The sequence below is a fragment of the Dama dama genome, chromosome 9 (assembly GCF_033118175.1).
Source record: "Dama dama isolate Ldn47 chromosome 9, ASM3311817v1, whole genome shotgun sequence".
Classification (NCBI taxonomy): domain Eukaryota; kingdom Metazoa; phylum Chordata; class Mammalia; order Artiodactyla; family Cervidae; genus Dama; species Dama dama.
The window spans coordinates 82,207,427-82,233,546 of NC_083689.1; the positions used below are offsets into that span (position 1 = coordinate 82,207,427).

A 26,120-nucleotide genomic window follows, 5' to 3' on the forward strand; every position below is an offset into this window, starting at 1 on the left:
AGTGTAGGGAATGTTATTTTGCCTCCTGTTTGCTCACACAGTCTGTAACTGGCCCCAGGCCTTTCTTAATTATCAGTAATGAATAGGAGTGTGACTTGTGGAGTCAGACTATGTGAATCTTGCCTCCACCACCATATCGCCTCTTGACCTATGAGTAAATGACTTAATTTTTTTCTACTTTTCCGAACTGTGATCTTTTCCAGATTTTCTTTGCTATTATTGGCTTGGGGTGATGCAAGTGGCTCTCAGTTCTCATGGTTATTTCCCTGGATAGACTGTGCACATTGGGTTTAGTCAGATTTCGTTATATTTGATTTTGTTTTTGGCAAAAAAATATACTTTTTATTTACATTACATAACAAAATAGTAACTTACTCCTCCTCTGGTGGCCAGGGTACTAGGAGCATATCATGTATTACTTTTAGCAATAATAACTACTATATGTACAGCACTTTACAGCTTACAAATAGTGTTCATTTGTTTTCTGATTTGACCCTCACGGTAACTTTGTGAGGGAAGTAACCTGGTTCCCACTTACAGAGGAGGACCCTGAGACCCAGGAGGGTTTGGTGACTAGTCATAGTTGCTTCATCCTGTGTTTTATATCCAGGATTTGGCTGGACTCAGGATGTCTATAGTCCCAGCTAGCATAGTTTAAATATTGGTGAATCTGATTTCTTATGTAAGAGTCTTGGAAAGCAGACAGATTTTCAAACACTTTAGAAATTCAAGTACATACTCATGAGTGTCGTCTTTACTATTTCCATGTTTATTAATGCTGTGCCATAGTTACAATGGGGAAAGATATATTTTCTGTGCCTGTGTGTTTTTGTCTTTAGGGAGTACAGCCCGCCACAGGTGAGGTTGTGTTCGACAGTTTCCAGGACTCCGCTTCCCGTTCAGAGCTCGAAACTCGGATACTGTGCCTGCAGCCCGTGGAGCTGCTGCTTCCGTCAGACTTGTCAGAGCAAACGGAGATGCTCATCCACAGGGTCACGGCTGTGAGGTGAGTTGGCACATTGCTGGAAGATAATGTGGATTCTGAAACCTAGATCTGATTCCCACGTGAATGCTTGTCAAAGTCATTGAAAATCATTTTTATTTATAAAAATATTTCATCATAGTAGTGGAAATTTCAAAAAAGAGAAACAGAATTACCCATAATGTCACCTTAATGTAGGCCTTTAGAGATTGCTCTTTTTAAAGGGGTTTATGATATTTGATGATATTATATAATAAGGAAAGTGTTATGGTATTGCTTAATGAGATTATTTGGTAGCTGATCTTCAGTTTCTGTAGATAATAATTTCTTAGAAAATTTATGTAATTTTGGAAATGCCTTATTTTTGCTGTAAGTTTCAATTTGTGGCTGAGTCCAATAGTCGAGTTTACTAGATCTATGGTCACTCCTCTTGTTGATGAGGCTGTGTGCTAGGCCCTGTGGCCTATGGAGGAAGACGTGCTTGTGATGTGTGTCTGCATCATCTATAATCCAACGGGAGAGGAAGATAGGTACAGACCTAACTGGATTCACAAAGCATGGTGTATCAATGACAGACATGAAGGTGCCCAGGTGGGACGATTCTGTGCTGTTCCCCAAGGAGTTTGGTGGGAAGAGACTGGAAAGTTGGGCTGGGGCTCCAGTGAAGAGGACGTCAGGTACTGAGGAATTTGGACTTCAGGCATGAGAACCCATGAAGATTTATGTTTAACAGGTTGACAAATCAGTTGGAAAATCAAACCGAATGATTCAGTGAAGTTCTGTATGTTTCTTTGTTCTTTGAGTTGAATGTTCCTTTTTCCTTTGACTTAAAATTCTTTCAGAGTAGCTTTCATAATGTGTTTTTCTGATTAGAACACTAATCCATATTCCTTCAGGAAAAGTTAAGAGTTATAAAAGTCCCATAAACATAACAGTAAGCTATAACACAGAGATAACTACTGTTAAACGTTTTGGTATATTATTTCTGTGTGTATATATCCTTTCTTTTTGTTTATAAATTTTGATTCATGTTGCAAAGTCAGTTTTGTATCTATTTTTAATTTTTAACTTAAAATTTCCTGTGTATTTTTTTTCCTTGGTAGCATGGGAAGTGATCATTGAAATAATTTCTGCCAATTGGATAGATTAAAATTTTGCATGAATTCCCCTTATTTTGTTCTTAATCCTTTTCTGACAGTGTTCAAACTTGAATAATCAAAAGTCAGACAAGTAGACTGATAAGGAATGCTGCATTTGGAAAGCGAAAAAATTAATAAAATCTCAGAAGACTTTTTGGAGTCTTCTAAAACCGTGTTTCCTATATTTTGTGTTTTTGATTTTAATTTTCCTTCATAACTGAGTGTATACTTGATTAATTTAGATGTAAGACTAAAGTTAATCAGTTGAATTAACACATTGATTTTTCTGATTTTCATTTATTTTTGTAAAACAATAAAGGCAGAATTCAATAAAATATCAAACATTCCACAAAGACATTGCCAAAACTGAATTTTTTTGCTGGTAGGCAGCATTGCCTGAGGATATTCATAAATGTTTACTCATGAGATGAGATTCAAAAGCCATTTGGTATACCAAAGATAGTTTGGGTGTCATATGTGGGTTTTACCAAATTTGATAACTGCCTTTGTCTTGTTTTAATTTGTATTTCTCTGGTTAGCATTGGGAGTATGTAATTTTTTCTGTGTTTACTAACCATATGTAATTTTTATTTTACTTACATAATGGACTAAACATAGTCAACAATTAATCCACATTTTGGCAACCCACTCCAGTATTCTTGCCTGGAAAATCCCATGGACGGAGGAGCCTGGTGGGCTATAGTCAGTCTGTGGGGTCGCAAAGAGTCAGACACGACTGAGCGACTTTACTTTCACTTGTGTTCAGTCTAAAGCTGATGTATATCTATGGACAGAATGGAGTAATAGACATTCAAATGTCAAACAGTGAAACAGTGTGATTCTTGTGACATAGGGTTTGGGTTGAAAAAATTGACTTTCCCCTTAGTGACTTTGGGTGAATCACCCAATTGTGTTGTCTTCAGTTTCCTTTTCTTTAAAACAGAGAAAGTAAGAGCATGTACCTCTTAGGATTGTTGTGAAGAGTAAATATAAAAAGTTAATATATCCTGGAGAAGGAAATGGCAACCCACTCCAGTATTCTTGCCTGGAAAATCCCATGGAGGGAGGAGCCTGGTAGGCTGCAGTCCATGGGCTGGCAAAGAGTCAGACACAACTGAGTGACTTCACTTTCACTTTCACTATATTGTCTGAAGAAGGAAATGGCAACCCTCTCCAGTAATCTTGCCTGGAAAATTCCATGGACAGAGGAGCCTGGTGGAATACAGTCCACAGTGTCACAAAGAGTTGGACACAACTGAGTGACCAAACAACTATGTTGTCAGATGGGGCGTTATCCTTCTTGAGCTGAATCAGCTCAGAGTAGTGGCAATCAGGCTGTCACAGCAGAATTAATGGTTGCCTAGGACAGTGACCCTAAAATTAGGATAACCTATGTATATGCAAATAACTTTGTAGGAGATACTGTTTATTTATTAAAACACTGTTTTAAGACAAAAAACTTAATATAAAGTGCTTGAAACAGTGCCAGCATAGAAGGCTCTGTGTAGATGGAAGCTGTTTTTTTTTATTATTCCTCTTGGCCGTTGCCTTTTTAAATATTGCCTCTCTTCTACACTCTACGGGAACTCCTACTAGAGGTGTTTGGGGACTTCACACTCTGCTGTCTGTGCATGGTCCTTTATGGTGTCATCTCCCATTTGCAGCTGTTTTCATATTGGTTTTGCTTCTTGGGATTTCTTTTTTTTTCTTTTGACTCTTGAAAAAACATTTTTGATTATATTTTAATCACTATTTCTTTGTATTTTTAGTATGCTGCCTAGATCAAGTAAGTTCTCCATACTTACTGGAACATTCCATTATTTTTATATGTAGAAATATCTCTCCTTATTCTGCCAGTGCTTACATAATTGTTTATATTTTGTTTTAGTCAATTTATTATTAAAAAATTTTTATTTTTACATTTGACTTCTAACTCATTTTTCCTTTATTTTCCTTTACTGTGTAGGTGTGGTTCTACCTTAATTTCTTTCTGAATGCTAGTGGGTCCACTTAAGCATTCATAAAATTTAGCCTTTATCAACCTGAGATACAATTCCTAGCCTTATTTTTTAAAAAAGTTAGCAATGGGGATAAGGAATGCTTTTAATTAGGGTATGAAGAACATAGCTTGCCAAAACTATGTTCCATGTTTACTATCAGTAAATAATATAGCATTGAACTGTCAAGGAGAAAAGTTTGTTTGTTTGTTTGTTTTTTGGTATCGTCTTTGTTTTAAGTAGTGATGAGTAGTTGATTGTGTCTCAGATTCAGAATTCATTCTTTTTCTTTCACTTTAAACCAGAAAGTAAAACCAGCAGTTTTTGTCAGTTAATGGTTGATATTTTATTAATATGGAAGAAATAATAAAGTTTGTGAGAAAAGCCAGAATGGCTTGAAATGGCAATATCCATTTTAAGTATGTATTAGGGGGTTTTTGCTTGTATTTTTAAACTTTGACCACAAGAGGGTGCCAAAAGCATTTCATTTATTATGTATTATGCTGTAAAGACTATGAAAAGCTTTGCTTTTTATGTGTCTAGGTAAAGACTTAATTACTTTGTATTGTATGAGAATTTAGGATGAGTACTAGTCAAATGTAGTATAAACATAGTTATTATTTCTAAATAATGTTAAACTGTTGATTTTTCTTCAGTGAATTATCTTTTATAGATAATTTATATAAATTTTATAGATCATTTATATAAAATGTGTTTTTAAGATTTCAGTTTGGTTCTTAGGAAATTAGTCTTACTATCTTAATTGTTATCTTTTCCGATTGTCATAAGAATGTACACGTTCTTACATTTTCTCTATAGAGAGAAGCAAAGGAAAAACAAATGATTTTTAAGCACAGTGTTAACTGCAGTTAAGATCACTTTAGCTTAGAGATATGCTTATAAAAGAAGAAAGCTGTCAAAAGCAATAAACAAATGTTAATTAATATTTACTAGTTCTCGAAGAAACTGATTTTTAAGGCAAGTCAGATGAACAGAGAAGATGATGGTCAATTTTGAGTACAGAGAGGGAGAGCTTCCTGGGTCCTGGCACAGCCAAGGAAGGCCTTGTGGAGGAGGTTGGCTGGTTGGGGACCTTTGCAGGATTGCAGGGCTTCGAATTGGTAGTGGGAAGAATGGTATATTGTGTATGTGTGGCAATGACATGAACCCTGAGGCACACAGGCTGGAACTATTAGAAGAGGTGTGAAGATAGAGGGGAGACTCTTCTGATTAGAGGAGAACTTCATGTTGAGAGTTGGTGGAAGAGAGAGTCAAAGACCATAAAATCCAGCCAAGGGGTGTGAACTCTAGTGGAAAACAGTTGGGTCTCTGGGCAAAGGAATGGCATGATAGAAAAGAGGCCTCCAAGGGAGGGTTGAGTTAAAAAAAAACAACAGTTCTCATAAATGAAGAAAGTATGCAGAGAAAAGGATGAGACCAAGGAGTTTGCAGAATGTCAGTAGTTGGGAGTAGGGGGAAGAAGAATAGAAAGTTGCAGACAGGGAGGGGATAAACAGCCAGTCAGAGAACCAGGACAAGGTAGGGATACATAGTTGTAGCCCGTCTGTTGCAAATGATGGGGTCTGTGGTGTGTGTTAATTTTTTTTTTACAATATTGGTGCTGTTAAAATTTTCTGAAACTACAGGGCATTTAAAAAGATATACTTGGCAAAAAACTAACCCTAATCCTTTGATCCCATTTATCAGTCTGGTGAGAAAGGCTGTCTAGTTCCCCCTTCGGCCTTTGCTAGTATGGATCAGATGGTATTTTTTCCTGTGGTGTTTGACTGGAGTAGGGTGGTTATTGTCTAAGAGTTTTCGATCTTGCTTGGCTATGCCTTTCCTGCGTATTTGTCTGGGGAGAGCAGGCTTGTTAGAGCCTTTTTGTCTGCTCCTACTGGAGACTGTCAGCTTTTTCACCTCCAAAGCTGGGATGTATGTGGCAAAAATAAGCCCAGGGGACTCCCCTCCACATCACTCCTCGGGTCTCAGGTTCCCTGCTGTCTGTCTGTCTTCCAGATTTGGCTTCTGTTTGTTTTATGCATAATGTGCAGGGAATTGTACTTAGCAGAAGAGAGGGGAAAGAGTGTGTCTGCACCTTCTTCCCAGAGCAGAAGTGCTTCTAGTCAGGATCTTATTCTAGAGATTCTTCTGAGTGTGAATGAACGTTGCTTCCTGGATATTATTTTAATTTAATAAAATAAAATTTTAAAAGCCCTGAGATTATGTTAATAATACTATTGTTCAGATCTTTACTGCAGTTTTGTACATGGGTGAATCTGATTAAGGGAAAAAGAAAACTCCCTTTTCAAATTTTCTCATTTAAAATAGTTTTTGTTACTCTTTGGTATCACCGAAAGTATACGCATGTTAGATTATTTTTAAAAGTGCAGCCAATGGGGAAAGTCCATCTTCCATTCCTGGGTGAATTCAGAGTCTGTGTCTGGAGATCTGCTGCTTGATAAAGGGTAATTGGCCACTGGGTCAAAGGTCAAACACAAAATAACACACTGGTTGACATCCATTCTGTAACCTCAGAATAGGCAACCGTAAGACTTCCAACTACCAGGACAAGACTCTGTTCTTGCCTGGAGAATCCCGTGGGCAGGGGAGCCTTGTGGGCTACCATCCCTGGGGTCACAAAGAGTTGGACAGGACTGAGTGGCGAGAGAAACAATAATTTGATTTAATATACAGAATACTGAGGTTGACGGCATTTCTACAAGCTTGTTTGGGAGGCCCCCACACGACAGCAGCTCAGAAAACTCTTGCTGAGTTCTTAGGACTCTTCTCCTCAGCACTATCATGAGCTCTTTCTCTTACTTTGCACCTTCAGCTCTGATGAGCTCTTCTTGGCCAGGCAGAGCTGGGCTCTCCATCTCACGGGAGTGGACATGGGCCCTGAACACGCTGTACTCGACTGTGTTCTGGATTGCCCCCAGCCTAACAGGACGGCTGGTGGAGAGAAGAAGGCATGATCAGTGGCTCTGCCTGCTGAACCGTGGCCACACCACCAGGTTAGTCCTTACCTGGTGGGGCCATTGAGATCAGGGGAGTGCTGAGTACCACATGACATCTTTCAGATGGTTTGTGTCCCACTGGGGAGGCCTGCACCTGATGCATCAAGGTGGCGCTTTTTGAACTGTGGTCCAATTCATTGGTGGACTATGAAAACAGTTTTGTGGGTTACAGTTACCACTTAGAAAAAGAATGAAGTACAGTAGTGTAGAGTTAAAGATAGATGGGTGTATTGTATGTGATAAGCTAAGAATTGTTTTATGAAACTTTTTAAAAAAAATTTATTTATTTTAGTTGGAAGCTAATTACAATATTGCAGTGGTTTTTGCCATACATTGACGTGAATCAGCCATGGGTGTACACGTGTTCCCCATCCTGACCCCCCCTCCCACCTCCCTCCCCATCCCATCCCTCTGGGTCATCCCAGTGCACCAGCCCTGAGCGCCCAGTCTCACGCATGGAACCTGGACTGGTGATCTGTTTCACCTATGATAATATACATGTTTCGATGCTATTCTCTCAAATCATCCCACCCTTGCCTTCTCCCACAGAGTCCAAAAGACTGTTCTGTAAATCTGTGTCTCTTTTGCTGTCTCGCATATAGGGTTATCGTTACCATCTTTCTAAATTCCATATATATATGTGTTAGTATACTGTATTGGTGTTTTTTTTTCTGGCTTACTTCACTCCAGTATGAAACTTTCTATTTGCTTATATCCTGATCAGTCCTTTAACCCAAGAAAAAGTTGCGTCGAAGACAGATTGACTTCTGGTCATTCCAGTTAATAATAAATTAAATAATATAGACAAAACACGTTAGCTGAATAATGCTTCCTTTTCCATCCAGCTTCACAAACGTTTATTGTACAGTTACCATGGATCTTCTTGAGATTAGAAGATCCATGACCTTTGTCCCTTGTGTGTGTGTGTTAGTAGCTCAGTCGTGACCGACTCTTTGCAACCCGTGGACTGTAGCTTGTCAGGCTCCTCCGTCCATGGAATTCTTCAGGCAAGATTACTGGTGTGGGTCGCCATTCGCTTCTCCAGGGGATCTTTCCAATCCAGAGATCAAACCTGGGTCTCCCACATTGTTTACCATCTCAGCCACCAGGGAAGCCCTTGCTGTTGAAGGCTACCAGGCTATTTGAAAAGCCAGCATATATACAGATCACTGCAGTACAGAGCAGGTCATACAGTGTGTGTGGTAGGAAAGCAAACTAAACACTAAGAGAGCACATGAGAGGGCGAGGAGGATTCCTTGTGAACCAGCACTGCTTGGTAGAAATACAGTGGGAGTCACATGTGCAATTAAAAATTTTCCAGCAGCCACATTGAAAAGTAAAAAGAAATAGATGCAATTAATTTTTAATAATTCACTTTTTAAATTCAGTATGTCCAAAATGTCATTTCAGCATATAGCTCTGTTATATTCTGCTTTCTGTGTTAAATCTTTACATTACTTTTTACAAAGTTTTCGAAGTCCATTGTGTATCAGACACTTCCAGCACACCTTAGTTCTGACCAGCCACATTGCAAGTGCTACGTGGCTGCATATGAGTAGTAACTGCTGTATTAGACAAATGCAGTTTTTTGCAGTGTAGGGGGAGCTTCATGCAAGAGAGTGCCTAGAAGGATAAGCAACACTTAACTAGACAGGTGTGGGGGAAATATATTCTACAGTGAGAGAAAAGTTTAAACAAAGATGAAATATGAGTTTGTAAAAAATATTGGGTGAAGCTCTTACTATATACCACATATATTTGGTGACCAATGCTCATATTAACTCATGTAATCTTCACAACAGCCCTTTGTGGTAATTACTATTGTTATATAGTAATCACTGTATAATTTATAAATTACAAATTTGTATACAAATATACAGGGAACAGGCGCTGGTGGTCTAGTAGCTACCAAGTAGCATGGTATGCTTACATGTATCTATCTGTCTATCTCCAAAGATACCGTGTCCCAAACCCAGGATCTGGATCTGTGAGTAAGTGAGGTTAAATGACAAAGGGAAGTTAAAGTTGCTACTCAGCTGACTTTAAGCTAGGGAGAGTACCCTAGATTTGGCAGGTGGGCCCAGTGAATCATCAGAGTCCTTTAAATGTGGGCGAGGCGGCAGAAGAGTCAGAGTGATGCCATGTGAGTGTTTGACCCACTCAGATTGGCTTAGAAGACAGAGGAAGAGGCCGGGAGCCAAGACACGTAGACTGCCTCTGGAAACTGGAACGGGCAGGGAACCAGATTCTCTCCTAGAACCTTCAGAAAGGAGCCCCTGCTGATACCTTGATTTCAGCCCAGTGAGGTCAGTGTTGGAATTCTGACCTACAGAGCTGAGATATTAAATGTATGTTGTTTTAAGCCACTAAGTCTTTAGTAATTTGTTATGTATCAATAGAAGAGTAACACACTACCATTATGTGTGGGTATTTTACCTCTTGTGGCTTGTGGTGGTGGTGGTTTAGTTGCTAAGTGGTGTCCGACTCTTGTGACCCCATGAAGTGTACCCTGCCAGGCTCCTCTGTCCATGGGATTCTCCAGGCGAGAATACCGGAGTGGGTTGCCATTTCCTTCTCCAGGGGATCTTCCCGACCCGGGAATCGAACCCAGGTCTCCTGCACTGCAGGCAGATTCTTTACCAACTGAGCTATGAGAGAAGCCTCTAATGTGGCTTGTAGCTTTAAAGAATTTTTTGTTAATTGGTAGCTGGTTACAGAATTAAGTCAAACCATTGCCTCTCTTCCTTGAATGCCCAGTTTCTTTTGCTTCCTTTTTCAAACTAGCTGACAGTTGTTTAATACTGTTGACATCGACATAACTTTTACAAGTAGGAATGTAAAAACTAGTTGGCCTCTGACTGAAACATTAGTAGTTTGGAAGTACTTGATAAAATGATTACTGTCCTTTTTAAGGCTGAGCAATCCCTACTTGCTATGTCAGGCAATCACTGATGTATGAGTTACCTTGTAGGTAAGGATACTTGGCAGTCTTTTATGTAACTTTTAACTATCAACCCCCAGAGACCACAGAGTTTACCTGTGGGTGATTAAATTGAGTAAGACAATTGATTGCTCACCCCTACAGAATAAAATCCTATTTCTTCTACCTACTGGAAAACCGTGGGAACAGCCTGGTCTACAGGTTGATTGTCATATTCTGCCTCCTTTCTGCCTACTTATTGCTACGGAGAGACACAGAACTTAGCCTCTCAACGCGTTCTGTCATTTTCCTGCGGCTGCTGAGGAGAGGGCTTCCTTAGGTTACTTCCAGGGCCCTGTGTACAGTTATATCTTCTTCTTGGATTGATCCTTTGATCATTATGTAGTGTCCTTCTTTGTCTCTTTTCACATCCTTTATTTGAAAGTCTATTTTATCTGATATGAGTATTGCAACTCCTGCTTTCTTTTGGTCTCCGTTTGCGTGAAATATTTTTTTCCAGCCCTTCACTTTTAGTCTGTATGTGTCTCTTGTTTTGAGGTGGGTCTCTTGTAGACAGCATATATGGGGTCTTGTTTTTGTATCCATTCAGCCAATCTTTGTCTTTTGGTTGGGGCATTCAACCTATTTACATTTAAGGCAATTATTGATAGGTGTGGTCCTGTTGCCATTTACTTTGTTGTTTTGGGTTCACGTTTATACAACCTTTCTGTGTTTCCTGTCTAGAGAAGATCCTTTAGCATTTGTTGAAGAGCTGGTTTGGTAGTGCTGAATTCTCTCAGCTTTTGCTTGTCTGTAAAGCTTTTGAATTCTCCTTCATATCTGAATGAGATCCTTGCTGGATACAGTAATCTAGGTTGTAGGTTATTCTCTTTCATTACTTTCAGTACGTCCTGCCATTCCCTTCTGGCCTGGAGGGTTTCTATTGATAGATCAGCTGTTATCCTTATGGGAATCCCTTTGTGTGTTATTTGTTGTTTCTCCCTTGCTGCTTTTAATATTTGTTCTTTGTGTTTAATCTTTGTTAATTTGATTAATATGTGTCTTGGGGTGTTTCGCCTTGGGTTTATCCTGTTTGGGACTCTCTGGGTTTCTTGGACTTGGGTGGCTATTTCCTTCCCCATTTTAGGGAAGTTTTCAGCTATTACCTCCTCGAGTATTTTCTCATGGCCTTTCTTTTTGTCTTCTTCTTCTGGGACTCCTATGATTCGAATGTTGGGGCGTTGCACATTGTCCCAGAGGTCCCTGAGGTTGTCCTCATTTCTTTTGATCCTTTTTTCTTTTTTCCTCTCTGCTTCATTTATTTCCACCATTTTATCTTCTACCTCACTTATCCTATCTTCTGTCTCCGTTATTCTACTCTTGGTTCCCTCCAGAGTGTTTTTGATCTCATTCATTGCATTATTCATTTTTAATTGACTCTTTTTTATTTCTTCTAGGTCTTTATTAAACATTTCTTGCATCTTTTCAATCTTTGTCTCCAGGCTATTTATCTGTAACTCCATTTTGTTTTCAAGATTTTGGATCATTTTTATTATCATTATTCTAAATTCTTTTTCAGGTAGATTCCCTATCTCCTCCTCTTTTGTTTGACTTGGTGGGCATTTTTCATGTTCCTTTACCTGTTGGGTATTTCTGTGCCTTTTCATCTTGTTTAGATTGCTGTGTCTGGAGTGGGCTTTCTGTATTCTGGAGGTCTGTGGTTCCTTTTTATTGTGGAGGTTTTACCCAGTGGGTGGGGTTGGACGATTGGCTTGTCAAGGTTTCCTGGTTAGGGAAGTTTGCGTCGGTGTTCTGGTGCATGGAACTTGATTTCTTCTCTTTGGAGAGCAATGGAGTGCCCAGTAATGAGTTTTGAGATGGGTCTATGTGTTAGGTGTCACCTTGGGCAGCCTGTATGTTGGCGTTCAGGGCTATGTTCCTGCATTGCTGGAGAATTTGCGTGATATGTCTTGCTCTAAAACTTTTTGGCTCTTGGGTGGTGGTTGGTTTCAGGGTAGGTATGGAGGCTTTTGGACGGTCACTTATTACTTAAAGTTCCATGTAGTCAGGAGTTTTCTGGTGTTCTCAGGTTTTGGGCTTAAGTCTCCTGCCTCTGGATTTCAGTTTTATTCTTCCTGTAGTCTCAGGACTTCTCCAACTATACAGCACTCCTTTCGAAGACAATGGGCTGCTTTTCTGGGCGCCTGATGACCTCAGCTAGCGATCAGAAGTTGTTTTGTGAAGTTTGCTCTGCGTTCAGTTATTCTTTTGATGATTTGTAGGAGAGAAAGTGGTCTCCCCGTCCTACTCCTCTGCCATCTTGGCTCCTCCCCCACCCAGGGTACATGCCTCTGAAAGGAGCGACGCTTCCCCCAGGCTCCTTGTTTGCGTTTTCTTCACTCTGCCTTCCCCTCTGCACTGACAAAGGGGACATGTGTTTTTTCCGTCCCACCATTATCCCATACACTGCCTTTGTCCAAGTGCTGATATTTCACGATGCTCTGCAGATACATAGATGAAAAGGATTTTTTTTAAAAGAGAAGAATTCCAGAGTTAATTACTGGCTAAATATTGGAAATAGGCGTGGGATTCTTTCATCCCCTGGGGCCATGATGACGTGAAGTGTTTATGGGTATCTTCCCTCTACCTTTAAAAGTAGAAAACTGACTTTTCCTCTTTGGTGCTGCCTTTGCCCCAGGAGCTTAGTGAATGCAAGCCTCATCTTCTAGAATTCTGTTTGTGGCTTAGGGAATGTGTGTGATTCTCCGGCATTCCTTCTTGGAGGCTCTGGGCTGTGCTGATTGCTCCTGAGCGAGGACAGGTGCTTTTTGCCTGCTCGGCAATCCTTATCTTGTGTCTAAACCTCATTTTTTACACATAAACGAGGAGATAGTGATGTTGTTTTATAGAGAGAGTTTTAGTTTTCAATTACATACTCTTCTACTTGATTTGACATTTTTAAGCAACCAGTTATGCAAAAAGGTTAAATTGATTGATTTTTACAAGAGTTTGAGTTGCAATGGGTTTCCCTGATAGCTCAGTTGGTAAAAAATCTGCCTGTAATACAGGAGACCCCAGTTCAATTCCTGGGTCAGGGAGATCCACTAGAGAAGGGCTAGGCTACCCACCCCAGTATTCTTGGGCTTCCCTTGTGGCTCAGCTGGTAAAGAATCTGCCTGCAATGTGGGAGACCTGGGTTCGATCCCTGGGTTGGGAAGATCCCCTGGAGAAGGGAAAGGCTACCCACTCCAGTATTCTGGCCTGGAGAATTCCATGGACTGTATAGTCCATGGAGTTGCAAACCCATTGCTTTTGTGAGGTAACATGAGGCCAGGAATATGGCGCACTTTCTCCTGTCTGGTCCCTGTCCCCCTCTCTGGTTGCTCTCTGCTGATGGTCATGTTCTAAACATGTCATATGTAGTGAGAGATGGCTTAGGATCATGGTCTCAGTGTACAGTCTGGAGCCAAACAGCCTGTGTGTGAATCTTAGCAACTTAGCTTCCCTGTTTTTTAGAGCTATGGATCTTGTTAACCTGTCTTTGGCTCTGTTTCCTTGTTCAAAACCAGGTATGTAATAATAGAACTTTTTCGTAAAGTAGTAGTGGTGGTGAAGTTAGTCAATACAAGTAATGGTTTAAAACAGTACGTAGAGCATAGTAAGTGCTCAGTGTTAGCTTTCTTTTCATTCACTACTTGTTTTCTTTTTCTTTTTTTACCATTCTTAAGTTATTCTTACCACATAAGAAAACATGTGTTTTCTCCTCATCTATTGGAGAAGGGAATGGCAACCCACTCCAGTATTCTTGCCTGGAGAATCCCATGGACGGAGGAGCCTGGTAGGCTACAGTCCACGGGGTTGCAAAGAGTCCGACACGACTGAGTGACTTCACTTTCACTTTCACATCTTCTAAAATAGCCTGTATTTTCACAGTCTTACTGCTTTTATGAAGCTGTCCTACAGTTTTCAGTTGGGGTTCTAACCTTGGCTATACATTGAAGTAATCTGTAGATATTACGGGCTTCCTTGGTAGCTCAGATGGTGAAGAACCTGCCTGCAATGCAGGAGACCTGGTTTGTTCGATCCCTGGTTCAGAAAGATCACTTGGGCAAAGGATTGTAGCTATTAGATACTGATGCCTGTGTCGTTGGTCTGTGCTAGATCTAGCTTGTAGAGGCTTGTGAGACTGGCTAATTAATTATATTCCCATGGAATTTTCTTTCTGGTTGTTAAAGCCCTGGTAGCTTAAAATCAGCCATGGTGAGAATATTTCCACTCCTTAAATTGGTTGCCACAGCATGCCTGTCAGTGTACTAGGGGTCTCAGTGATTTGTTTATACGGGTCTCTGAATAGATGTTGAGCCTTTCAGTAGGGTTATGTTAGTTTGCTGGGACTGATGTAACAAAGTACTGCAAACTTAAAAAACAGGCTTAAAAAACAGGAATTTGTTTTACTTCTGGAGGCTAGAAATGTAACATCAGGGTTCCAGCAGGGTTGGTTTCTTCAAGGGCTGTGAGGGAAGGCTTTCCCAGGCCTCTCCTATTGGCCTGTAGATGGCCATCTTCTTCCTACCTCTCTTTATATTGCCTTTCTTTTGTGTGTATCTCTATGTCCAGGGGCTTCCCTGGTATCTCAGCAGTAAAGAATCCACCTGTCGATGCAGGAGACGTGGGTTTGATTCTTGGGTGAAGGTCCCCTGGAGAAGGAAATGGCAACCTGCTCTAGTATCCTTGCCTGGGAAATCCCGTGGACAGAGGAGCCTGGTGGGCTACAGTCCGTGGGGTCGCACGGTCAGACGAGTGTGTGTGCGTGCTGTCGTTTCAGTCGTGTTTGACTCTTTGTGACCTCGTGAACTGTAGCCCACCAGGCTCCTCTGCCATGGGATTCTCCAGGCAAGGACACTGGCGTAGCTTGCCATGCCCTCCTCCAGAGGATCTTTGCTCCCCAAGCCAGGGGAACTCACATCTCTTGCGTCTCCTGCATTGGCAGGTGGATTCTTTACCACTTGTCTTGGGCTTCCCTGTGGCTCAGCTGGTAAACAATCTGCCTGCAGTGTGGGAGACCTGGGTTTGACCCCTGGGTTGGGAAGATCCCCTGGAGAAGGGAATGGCTACCTACTCCAGTATTCTGGCCTGCAGAATTCCATGGACTGTATAGTCCATGGGGTCGCAAAGAGTCAGACACGACTGAGCGACTTTCACTTACTTCACTTACTCTACCACTGGCGCCACCTGGGAAGCCCTGCGGAGTGAGACACGTTTACCAACAGAGCATGAACACGAGGTGTGTCCAGACTTCCCCCTTTTACAAGGACACCGCTCATACTGAACTGGGGCCTACCTGCTGACATCACTTCAGCTTGATGACCTCTGTAAGTGCTCTGTCTCCAAATAAGCTGACATTCTGAGGTACCGGGGTTAGGACTTCCACATCGGGCTTCTAGGAGGACACAGTTCAACCCATAACACACAGCAGGGACCTCCTTTTCTCTTTTTTCCCCCATTTATTCCTGTAGTGAAGATTTGTTGCATTGAAAGGGAAACATCAGTTAGTTATTCATTATACTATGAATTGCAGATTGTCAATTTGTTGATTTTTTTTCATTTAGGTTTTTTTCTTAATTTATTTTAATTGAAGGATAATTGCTTTACAATATTGTGTTGGTTTCTGCGTACATCACCGTGAATTAGCCATAAGTATACATATGTTCCCTCCCTCTTGAACCTCCCTCCAGATTTTTTTTTTTTGAAGCAGCTTTTTCTGGGGATAATATCAGAGTTTGGTATTCGAGGGGAAAAACATTAGTTTAGGAAGATTGCTTGTTTTAGGTTTTCTCTGGCAGGCTTGAGCTTGTTAATGACCTCAAAAGGCATATGATCCGAGTGAAACTGTCTTGATTTTGTGTCTGTCAATGAGAGAATGTTTTTAATCATGCATGAAAAAAAAATTGAGATGACTTTCCACTAATCTGAGAATGTTTTAATGCTTATCATTCTCTCCAGAATTCTATAAGATGATTGAGTTCTCAGAAAGTAGGGTTTTGTTTGCTTTTCTTAAAGGCATATAATATCAGATAATGATTTTGTGATTTTTGTGACTGCAAAAAATGTCTCTCAGTCACAGAAAGTATAAATTAATTTGTAAAAATTAGCTTGGTATTAGGATGATTGTATGTATGTAAAATAGTGGTTGACATTTAAACTGTGATCATCTCAATGCTTGTAAATATGGAATGTACTTTTTAAAGTTAAATGTTTTTCTTCAAAAAGAAGTTCTTTGCACCATTGGTTTTTGCTGAATAAATGCTAGAATTAGGATCTTATTCCAAAAATGTATTTGAAATACACATTTGCATAGGAATTTGTTGGTCTAAATGTTCAGTACAATTGCTCAGTCGTGTCCCACTCTTTGCAACCCCGTGGACTGCAGCACGCCAGGCTTCCCTGTCCATCACCAATTCCCGCAGCTTGCTCAAACTCATGTTCATTGCATCGGTGATGCCATCCAACCATCTCATTCTCTGTCGTCCCCTTCTCCTCCTGTCTTCAGTCTTCCCTAGCATCAGGGTCTTTTCCAGTGAGTCAGTTCTTCACATCAGGTGGCCAAAGTTTTGCAATTTCAGCTTCAGCATCAATCCTTCCAATGAATATTCAGGACTGATTTCCCTTAGGATTGACTGGTTGGATTTCCTTACAGTCCAAGGGACTCGCAAGAGTCTTCTCCAACACCACAGTTCAAAAGCATCAATTCTTCGGCGCTCAGCTTTCTTTATAGTTCAACTCTCACATTCATACATGACTACTGGAAAAACCATAGCTTTGACTAGATGGACCTTTTTCGGCAAAGTAATGTCTCTGCTTTTTAACATGCTGTCTAGGTTGGTCATGGTTTTTTTTTTCAAGGAGCGAGTGTCTTTTACTTTCATGGCTGTAGTCACCATCTGCAGTGATTTTGAAGCCTAAGAAAATAAAGTCTCTCACTGTTTCCATTGTTTCCCCATCTATTTGCCATGAAGTGATGGGACTGGATGCCGTGATCTTAGTTTTCTGAATGTTAGCTTTAAGCCAACTTTTTCACTCTCCTCTTTCACTTTCATCAAGAGACTCTTTAGTTCTTCTTCACTTTCTGCCATAAGGGTGGTGTCATCTGCATATCTGAGGTTATTGATATTTCTCCTGACAATCTTGATTCCAGCTTGTGCTTCATCCTGTACTCTGCATAGAAGTTAAATAAGCAGGGTGACAATATACAACCTTGACATACTCCTTACCCAATTTGGAACCAGTCTGTTGTTCCATGTCTGGTTCTAACTGTTGCTTCTTGACCTGCATACAGATTTCTCAGGAGGCAGGTCAGGTGGTCTGGTGTTCCCATCTCTTTAAGAATTTTCCACAGTTTGTTGTGATCCACACAGTCGAAGGCTTTGGTGTAGTCAATAAAGCAGAAATAGATGTTTTTCTGGAACTCTCTTGCTTTTTTGATGATCCAGTGGATGTTGGCAATCTGATCTCTGGTTCCTCTGCCTTTTCTAAGTCCAGGTTGAACATCTGGAAGTTCACGGTTCATGTACTGTTGAAGCCTGGCTTGGAGAATTTTGAGCATTACTTTACTAGCACGTGAGATGAGTGCAGTTGTGTGGTAATTTGAGCATTCTTTGGCATTGCCCTTCTTTGGGATTGGAATGAAAACTGACCTTTTCCAGTCCTGTGGCCACTGCTGAGTTTTCCAAATTTGCTGGCATACTGAGTGCAGCACTTTCACAGCATCATCTTTCAGGATTTGAAATAGCTCACCTGGAATTCCATCACCTCCACTAGCTTTGTTTGTAGTGATGCTTCCTAAGGTCAATGTTCAGATTTCTTTATAGAACATTTTCAGCTATAAATTATATATGGCAAATATCAAAAGCTTTAATTTTTAATCAGCTTTAATCAAGTATAATTTACATGCAATACAATTTACACAATTTAAGTGTATGAGTCAAATCAATTTTGAAAAAATATATACATCAGTGTAACCACCGCCCCAATTAAGATATAGAACATTTCCCTCTTCCCAGAAAGTTCTCCCTGTCTCCACCTCCTACTCCAAACAAATACTGCCTGGTTAGACTGTTACAGAGTTTCACATAGATGGGATCATTACAGTATGCATTGTTTTATGTACAGCCCCTTACAGCATAATACCTATGAGTGTGTCAGTAGTTTGTTCCTTTTTATTGTTCAGTAGTATTTGTACAGAATTTGTTTATCCATTCACTTGCTAAACATTTGAGTGTTTACAGAATTTGTTTATCCATTCACTTGCTAAACATTTGAGTGTTTGCCTGTTTGCAGTAAAGCTGCTAAGCACATTGGTATTCTAGTCTTCTTATGGACATATGTTTTTTTTTTTGAGTAAATACCTAGGAGTGGACTCTCTGGGCTGTGTTGGTAAGTATATATTTAACTGTATAAGAAACAGCCAAACTTTTAATTTTATTTATTTCTGGCCGCACTGGGTCTTTGTTGGTGTGCATGAGTTTCCTCCAGTTGCAGAGAGCAGGGGCTACTCGCTAGTTGTGGTGCATAGGCTTCTCGTTGCCATGGCTTCTCTTATGGACCGTGGGCTCTAGAGCATGGGCCTAGTTGCCTTGCAGCATGTGGAATCTTCCCGGACCAGGGATCAAATCTGTGTCCCCTGTGTTGGCAGGTGGATCCCTAACCACTGGACCACCAGGGAAGCCCAGCAAAGTCTTAGTTACCCAATTATATGCTCTCATCAGCAGGATATGAGAATTATAGTTGCTCTATATCTTTGTCCTTGGTGTTGACATGGTTTTTAATTTTAGCCATTCTAGTGACGCAGCAGCAGCAGCAGCAGCAGTGAGTGCAAAGTAGTGTCTCACTTTTTATTTTAACTTACTTTTTCTTTTTTGATCACCAATGATGTTTTCATACACTTCTTTTGCTCATTAAGGAGGAAAATGGGTTTCTCTCCTGCAGTATTGGTGGGAATGTAAATTGGTGCAGCCATTATGGAAAACAGTATGGAGCTTCCTTAAAAAGCTAAGAATAGAATTGCAGTATGATCTAGCAGGCCCATTCCTGGGCATATATCTAGAGAAAACTCTAATTTGAAAAGACACATGCTTTTGTTCTTAGCATCACTATTTACAGTAGCCAAGACATGGAAACAACCCTCAATGTCTGTCAACAGATGAATGAATAAAGAAGATGTGGTGCATATATAAAATGGAATATTACTCAGCCATAAAAAAGAATGAAATAATGTTATTTATAGCAACATGGATGGACCTAGATTATCAGAGATTATCACACTAAGTAAAGTCAGTCAGAAAGGGAAAGACAGATACCATATGATACCACTTATATTGTTGTTCAGTTGCTAAACTGTTTCCACTTCTGCAAGCCCATGGACTGCAGCACGCCAGACTCCCCTGTCCTTCACTATCTCCTGGCGTATGCTCGGTCACTCAGTCATGTCTTACTCTTTGTGATCCCCGTGGACTGTAGCCTGCCAGGCTCCTGTGTCCCTGGGATTTCTGAGGTGAGAATACTGGAGTGGGTTAACATTTCCTTCTCCAAGGGATCTTCCTGGTTCAGGGATCGAACCCACATCTCTTGCATCTCCTGCATTGGCAGGAGGATTCTTTACCACGAGCGCCACCTGGGAAGCCCTCACAATCTCCTGGAGTCTGCTCCAGTTCATGTCCATTGAGTTATTGATGCCGTCTAACCATCTCATCCTCTGCCCATTATATGTGGAATCTAAAATGTCATACAAATAAACTTATTTACAAAACAGAGAAAGACATACAGATGCAGAAAACAAATTTGCATTTACCAAAGGGTGGGAGTGGAAGAGGGATAAATTAGGAGTTCGGGATTAATGGATACAAACTGCTTTATATAAAATAGATAAACAACAAGATCCTACTGTATAGCACAGGGAACTATATTCAGTGTCCTGTAATACACTGTGATGGAGAAGAATATGGGAAAAGATATGAATATATGCGTGTGGGTTGGGGTTCTCAGTCGTGTTTGACTCTTTGCAACCCCATGGACTATAACCCGCCAGGCTCCTCTGTCCATATTTCTCAGACAAGAATACTGGAGTAGGTTGCCATTTCTGACTCTAGGGGATCTTCCCAACCCAGCCTGGACCCATGTCTCTGTGTCTCCTACATTGGCAGGTGGTTTCCTCACCACTGTGCCACCTGGGAAGCCTGAAATCATTTAAACATGCACATATATTCCGCTCTTTTTCAGATTCTTTTCCCATATAGGTCATTACAGAGTGTCGAGTAGAGTCTCGGTGCGGTACAGTAGGTCCTTATTAGTTATCTATTTTATATATAGTAGTGTGTCTATACCGAGGTTATCAGTTTTAGAGTTTAGCAGCCTTTGTTAATTTTTCTAATGCTTTAAAATTAATCCATATCTTTTGTTTTCTCATTTTTAAAAATTAAAAAAAATTTGATTTATTGGAATACAGTTGCTTTACAATGTTGTTCGTTTCTGCTGTACAGCGCAGTGAATCAGCTCCATGTGTGTACGTGTATACACACATCCCCCTTCTCGGTTCTCCTTCCCACTCCCACTCCTCATCCCACCTCCTCTAGGTCACCACAGAGCACCCAGCTCAGCTCTCTGTGCTGTAGCAGATGCCCACTGGCTGTCTGTTTTACACGTGGTGGTGTGTATGTCACTCCCAGCCTTCCAATTCGTCCCATCCCCTACCTGCCCTGTGTCTGTTCTCTGTATCTGCATCTCTATTCCTGCCTTGCAGGTAGGTTCATCTGTACCATTTTCTAGCCTCCACATATATGCGTTAATATACAATATTTATTTTTCTTTTTCTGGCTTACTTTACTCTGAAGACTGCTATTTAAGTGACCCTTCAAGTGACTTCTTTTGTTTCTCCCTGTTTAATGAAAATGGTTTGTGTCTATTTTGGGGAGGGGCAGTAGTTTCTGAAATCCCACCTTAGCTTTTCCTCAGCTTCATCCCTGGAGTGAAAAAGGTGCCGTTAGAAACACATCTTGGGAGCTACTGAGAATATTTCTCATTGCTGACATGTTCTTTCCTTTGTGCCTGTCCTGCCCAGTTCCATCTGTTTTTAAAGCTCTCTCTTTTCCCCTTGTTGAAGCTGAAACTCCAATACTTTGGCCACCTGATGCGAAGAGCTGACTCATTTGAAAAGACCCTGATGCTGGGAAAGATTGAGGGCAGGAGAAGAAGGGGACGACAGAGGATGAGATGGTTGGATGGCATCACTGACTCGATGGAAATGAGTTTGGGTAAACTCCAGGAGTTGGTGATGGACAGGGAGGCCTGCCATGCTGTGGTTCATAGGGTCGTAAAGAGTCGGACACGACTGTGTGACTGAACTGAACTGAGCTGAACTGAACTGAACTTTTCCCCTTGAGCACGTGACTACTGCTATCTTTCATTCTTAAGTAGCAGTGAGAATATTAATAATAATAGCAATAGCTAACAGTAGGTATTAGGTACCTATTCTAAGGGCTTTATATTTATTGACTGAGTTAATCTTCACAAACCCTTATGAGGGAGCTACTGTTCTTTTAATACAGATTTCCAGGAAACTGAGGCCTAAGGCTATTAAGTCTAGGTTATCTCACTAGTAAGTGGCAGAACTGGGATTTGACCCAGACTTCTGGGTTCTGACGCACAGGCTCAGAACCATTCCATTATACGGCTTCTCAGAAAAAACACACAGAGAAGCAACCATTCCCTTCCTTCACCTCTGCTGCTTCTGGATTTCAAAAGGAGTAATGTTATAGCACAGTTGACATTATTTTGGTTAATATTCCATGAAACTTTCATTCCTTTGTAATGCATATTACGGTTTGTATTTCTATCTCTGGCAATAAAGTTCTTGACAAAAAGCATGTGGGCTTCAAACAAAGTAACTTTATTTCTGAAGGTATTACTTTACAAGCCTATTTCTGAAGGTATTACTTTACAAACCACAGTCCCACGGGTCCAGTAGAAAGCACAGGTCATCCTGGCATGTGGTTATTCTTCTGGGAAAGCTTCTTAGAGGAGGTGAGTCTTGGCTGGCTTGTTAAGTAAGAATGTGTGCACAGGGCCGTGGTATGTGGAGATGGGTGGTAAAAAGATTCATGATTGGGATAGACTGAAAGATTAAGAAGGGATGGAGGTTTTAAAATACTGTTCCCTGGGAGTTCATCCTTGGGGAAGATTTCCAGGGTCAGGGAAGAAGAGCTGTTTATGACTTTAGACAGAAATGATGCCTTCTCTAGGCCCCTGGACTTTCTGCCCCCTTTTCCTCATCTTTCCAGCTCCCCAACTTTGAGCACTCTAATTCTCTTTATTTTGCTAACCTCATTGCAGATAGAAGTGCTTTCCTTCAGGTTAGCAATTTCCAGATTAGCAATTTTTTGATGGCGTGTTACCTGTTTTTTGTGTTTTTTCCCCCTTAAAGTAACTACTAATGTAAAAGAAAAAGTAAAACCAGAAGATTTTCTTGAAAAGACAAGAGTTTAGCTAGTGTAGACGTCTTCCCTTAAGATAAGATCTCCTGCCTTAGTCTTTTGAACAGCAAGCACAGCTGCCAGACTTGGTTACTCCCTGGACCTTAGGCCTTCTCTCTGCCTGAGTCCCCATAGGGTTTACACAGTGAGCGAGGAAATTCTCAGTCCTTCGTCTTGCTCCCCAGCTGGCCTGTCCTCTGGGGACATGTCCTAGTGTTTCTTTACCTCAGCTCTTTCTAATCCTGCAGGGGCTTGGCCGTAAACCTGCTTTTACTTTCTAGCCCCCAGCAATAACTTGGCAAGGGTCCTTCTCCCTCTGCATGGTGGGGAAGGGGGGTCGTCTTGGTCGCTAGAATCTCTGAGTTACGCTCTGTCTCCCTCTCGGTTGGGGCTGGAGCAGCCTCACCAGCTGAAATCAGATTGGGTTTTTCTCACTTGCGTTTGTTGCCCTCTTTAAGACGCTGTCTGTGAGATTGTGTCTGCCTCTTTCTCTGGACAGTGAAAGACTCCTTTTTGACTAAAACCCTATACTCTCTACTGAGTTCTTACTGAATTTTTAAAAGTAGGAAATGAGCATCTTGGTTCACATCAGTGAAGAGCTTGAAGGTAGACTGGAATTAGGCATGGCTGGGTTTACGAGCGCTTCTCCTTGGTCCCTCACTCTGGTTTGGCCAGCGGCTCATGTTCCACAAGGTGGCAGGATGGCGGCGGCCACTCCCTTTCCTGAACTCCTAGCCTTCCGGGTTCAAGTCCAGGGAAGCGGACAGACGGCTTCCGGGAGCGCCGATGTAAATCCGGGTTCCTCCTTTTTTCTCTCTTCTTCATAAACAACTTAATTTTTAATAAGTAGTGTATTCTAATGGTTCAGAAATTTAAAATTCTTAATGTGGGATGAAAAGCTTTTCTTCTATCCTGTCGTTTTTATCTTTAAGTAGCTCTCTTTGTCTTGTTATAATGGTTTTTGTCCTGAATTTTACCTTGTCTGATAACAAAATCTTGTCCCATGCTTTCTAAAAAAAATTTGTATTAGCCTAATATATTCATCTGGGCAATTTTTTCCATCTATCCATTTCTACCCCTTCTGAATTATTTTAAATTTTGTTCCTATTGATAGTGTAGAAGGTTTTTCTATCTTATAATCCAGTCTGAGATTAATTTTCTTTAAATAGGTGAGTTTAACTCACATTTGTTGTCATGGCAGATATATGTGATATTAGCTTGCCTGTATTTAATTTTCTTTTTTTTTAATATCTTTCAAAGAATCTTTCACTGTGTGATATGTTTTCCTTGCTGTTCTTCTGGGGTTATTCTGGTATTTTTGTTCTAGTGGTTGTCTTTATAATTTGACATTATGCCCTCTGTCTTCTAAGAAAGTGGTGATAGTTCCCTATTATGAGCAGTGATAAAGTTAATGAATTTCATCCTAATATGAACATCGTAACTATGTTACATGGTCTGTTTTATTTAATCTCAACCTCTATTGCATTCTGTTTTCAGAGGACAGAATTTAATCACTCAGCAAGCTTGGAACTCAGTCTGTATTGTTATTATCAGTAAATACACTGTCAGAAGAAGCCTTGAGTTTTCCTAGAGTAGATTATCAGCCTTTAATAAGGCTTTTTTAATCTATAAAAATGATAGTTTCTAAAGTCAGCATAGATCATAAAATTGGTAAGCTGACATTTGGTCGCAATTACATTATCAAAACATTATCAAAACCTTTGTAGGTAGTACTCAACACCAGAAAATTACCAGTTTTATGTCCAAGTTGACTTTAAAAAGTTCCTCGATCTAAAGCTCCCCCTCTTTTTTAGCATGGACTCCGCACTTGTTGAGAGTCTTATCACCACTTAACTTTTCAAATACAGTATATTTGGCAACTGACAGGCATGTAACATACAAAAAGGAATTTTTAAAATTGGAAATCTTAAGACAGTCCAGCTTTGCCTGCCCCATGTAATGACTGAGACTCCTCGCGTGTTGACATTAGTCCTCCCGTCCAGCCCAGAGGGGCGGTTGCCTCCCAGGTCCTGGAGGAACACAGCTTCTGCGGCCTCTTCTCCTTTTAGAAGGCGTCAACCCCTGGTCACAAACAGCCTCTTAAGAGGGTGGGAAGATGTTTTTTTGTTTTTGTTTTGTTTTTTAATCATTTTTAAAGTCCTGTGTCAATTACTTGACCATAGTTGACTTCCTTACTGTTTATTTTGGTGAAAAGATATGACTGCCCACCTCTAATAGAGCAGCTAAAACATGGACTGCCTTTGGAGAAGATTTACATTTCCACTTTGTACTCTAGGCCTGTGATAGTCACCAGTATTTTTCATATAGATGAGTGTTTATGGTCTGCACTTTGCCTGTGGATCACCCCCAAAACACTGCTGAAAATATCCTCTCTCCCCCAGCTTCCTGCTGAATTCACATGGAATTCAATTCAGATTGAATTCAGATTGAATACATTTAGGGTGTGGCATCTGTGCTTTTAATGTTTGTTGCTGGTGTTTCTCACCCAGGTATTTCTGCAGGCTGCCGTTGGAAGAAACCAAGATCGACAGTTCTCTTCTGAATATAGAAATTTTACTAATATCTAGTTTGACAAAATTCTCTGGCTGGATATTACTCTTTATGTATACAGGGTTTCAGGAAGGCTTTTGTTTCGAAGATACAGTGATTTGATTTTACCATAAAAAGAAAAAAATCTAGGAAACCACAGATTAGAGATTTCACATATAACTCCAACCAGTTTGTGGGGGGAAAAAAGCATGTAGGAGGGTATTTAACATACAGATTGCAAAATGTTGAATTTAACACTCTTGTAATGCTTCCATGGAAAGCCTTAAGGATAACTGACAAGTCATTTTTTATCAGATTTAATGGGTTTCTAAATTCTTATCTGCTTCTCGAACAAAATGTTAATTAGAACAGTAATTGAGTTACCAGCTGCCTCGTGTGTTCACTCTAGGAACTTGTATAGAAACACTGTGGGACTCATGTAAGGTCACTCATTGCTGTTTGAGTGGCTAAATAACTTTGCAGCAGGCTTCTAAAAATTCAGGTATTAACAGAGTCTATAGGAAGATAAAAATTGACAAGAGATTTGCAATAGTTAGTCTGATACTTCCTCCATTGGATTAAGGTGGAAAAATCCTCTTCAGCACCACAGATGGGGGAAAATCCTCCCTTTAAGATTTCTTTCTGAAGCAGCTGATGCCTGTCTAGTTTTATAGTAGAACAGAAAAAGCCTTTGGAGCTAGGTATGCTGGCACAGGCATTCTGGGGGAAAAAAAACTAAGAAATCAAGTTTATAACTTTATTTAAGCAATACAGAGCATCATTACAAGTATAATATATTCCAGGAATGCAGGGTTCATTCAGCATTAGGAAATATGAATAATATGAGGTTAAGTGAGAGGAAACCATATAATCATTTTAACACCTGTAAAAAGAATATTAGGTAAGATTCAGTAATCATTTATGACTAATTTTTTTCTTTTTGCAAAAACTGGAAAACTTACCAAACCTTTGCCTAACGAGTCATTTA

General features: G+C 40.5%; 1 protein-coding gene across 5 annotated transcripts in view; it reads left to right on the forward strand.

Moving 5' to 3' along the window:
- The window catches only part of MSH3 (mutS homolog 3), a 173,911-nt gene that overhangs the window by 18,393 nt on the left and 129,398 nt on the right, over window positions 1–26,120 (forward strand). For all 5 annotated transcript variants that reach the window (XM_061151922.1, XM_061151923.1, XM_061151925.1 and 2 more), the window contains exon 8: window positions 840–1,006. In XM_061151922.1, the coding sequence (XP_061007905.1) occupies window positions 840–1,006 (167 nt within the window). The remainder of the gene's footprint in view (window positions 1–839; window positions 1,007–26,120) is intronic.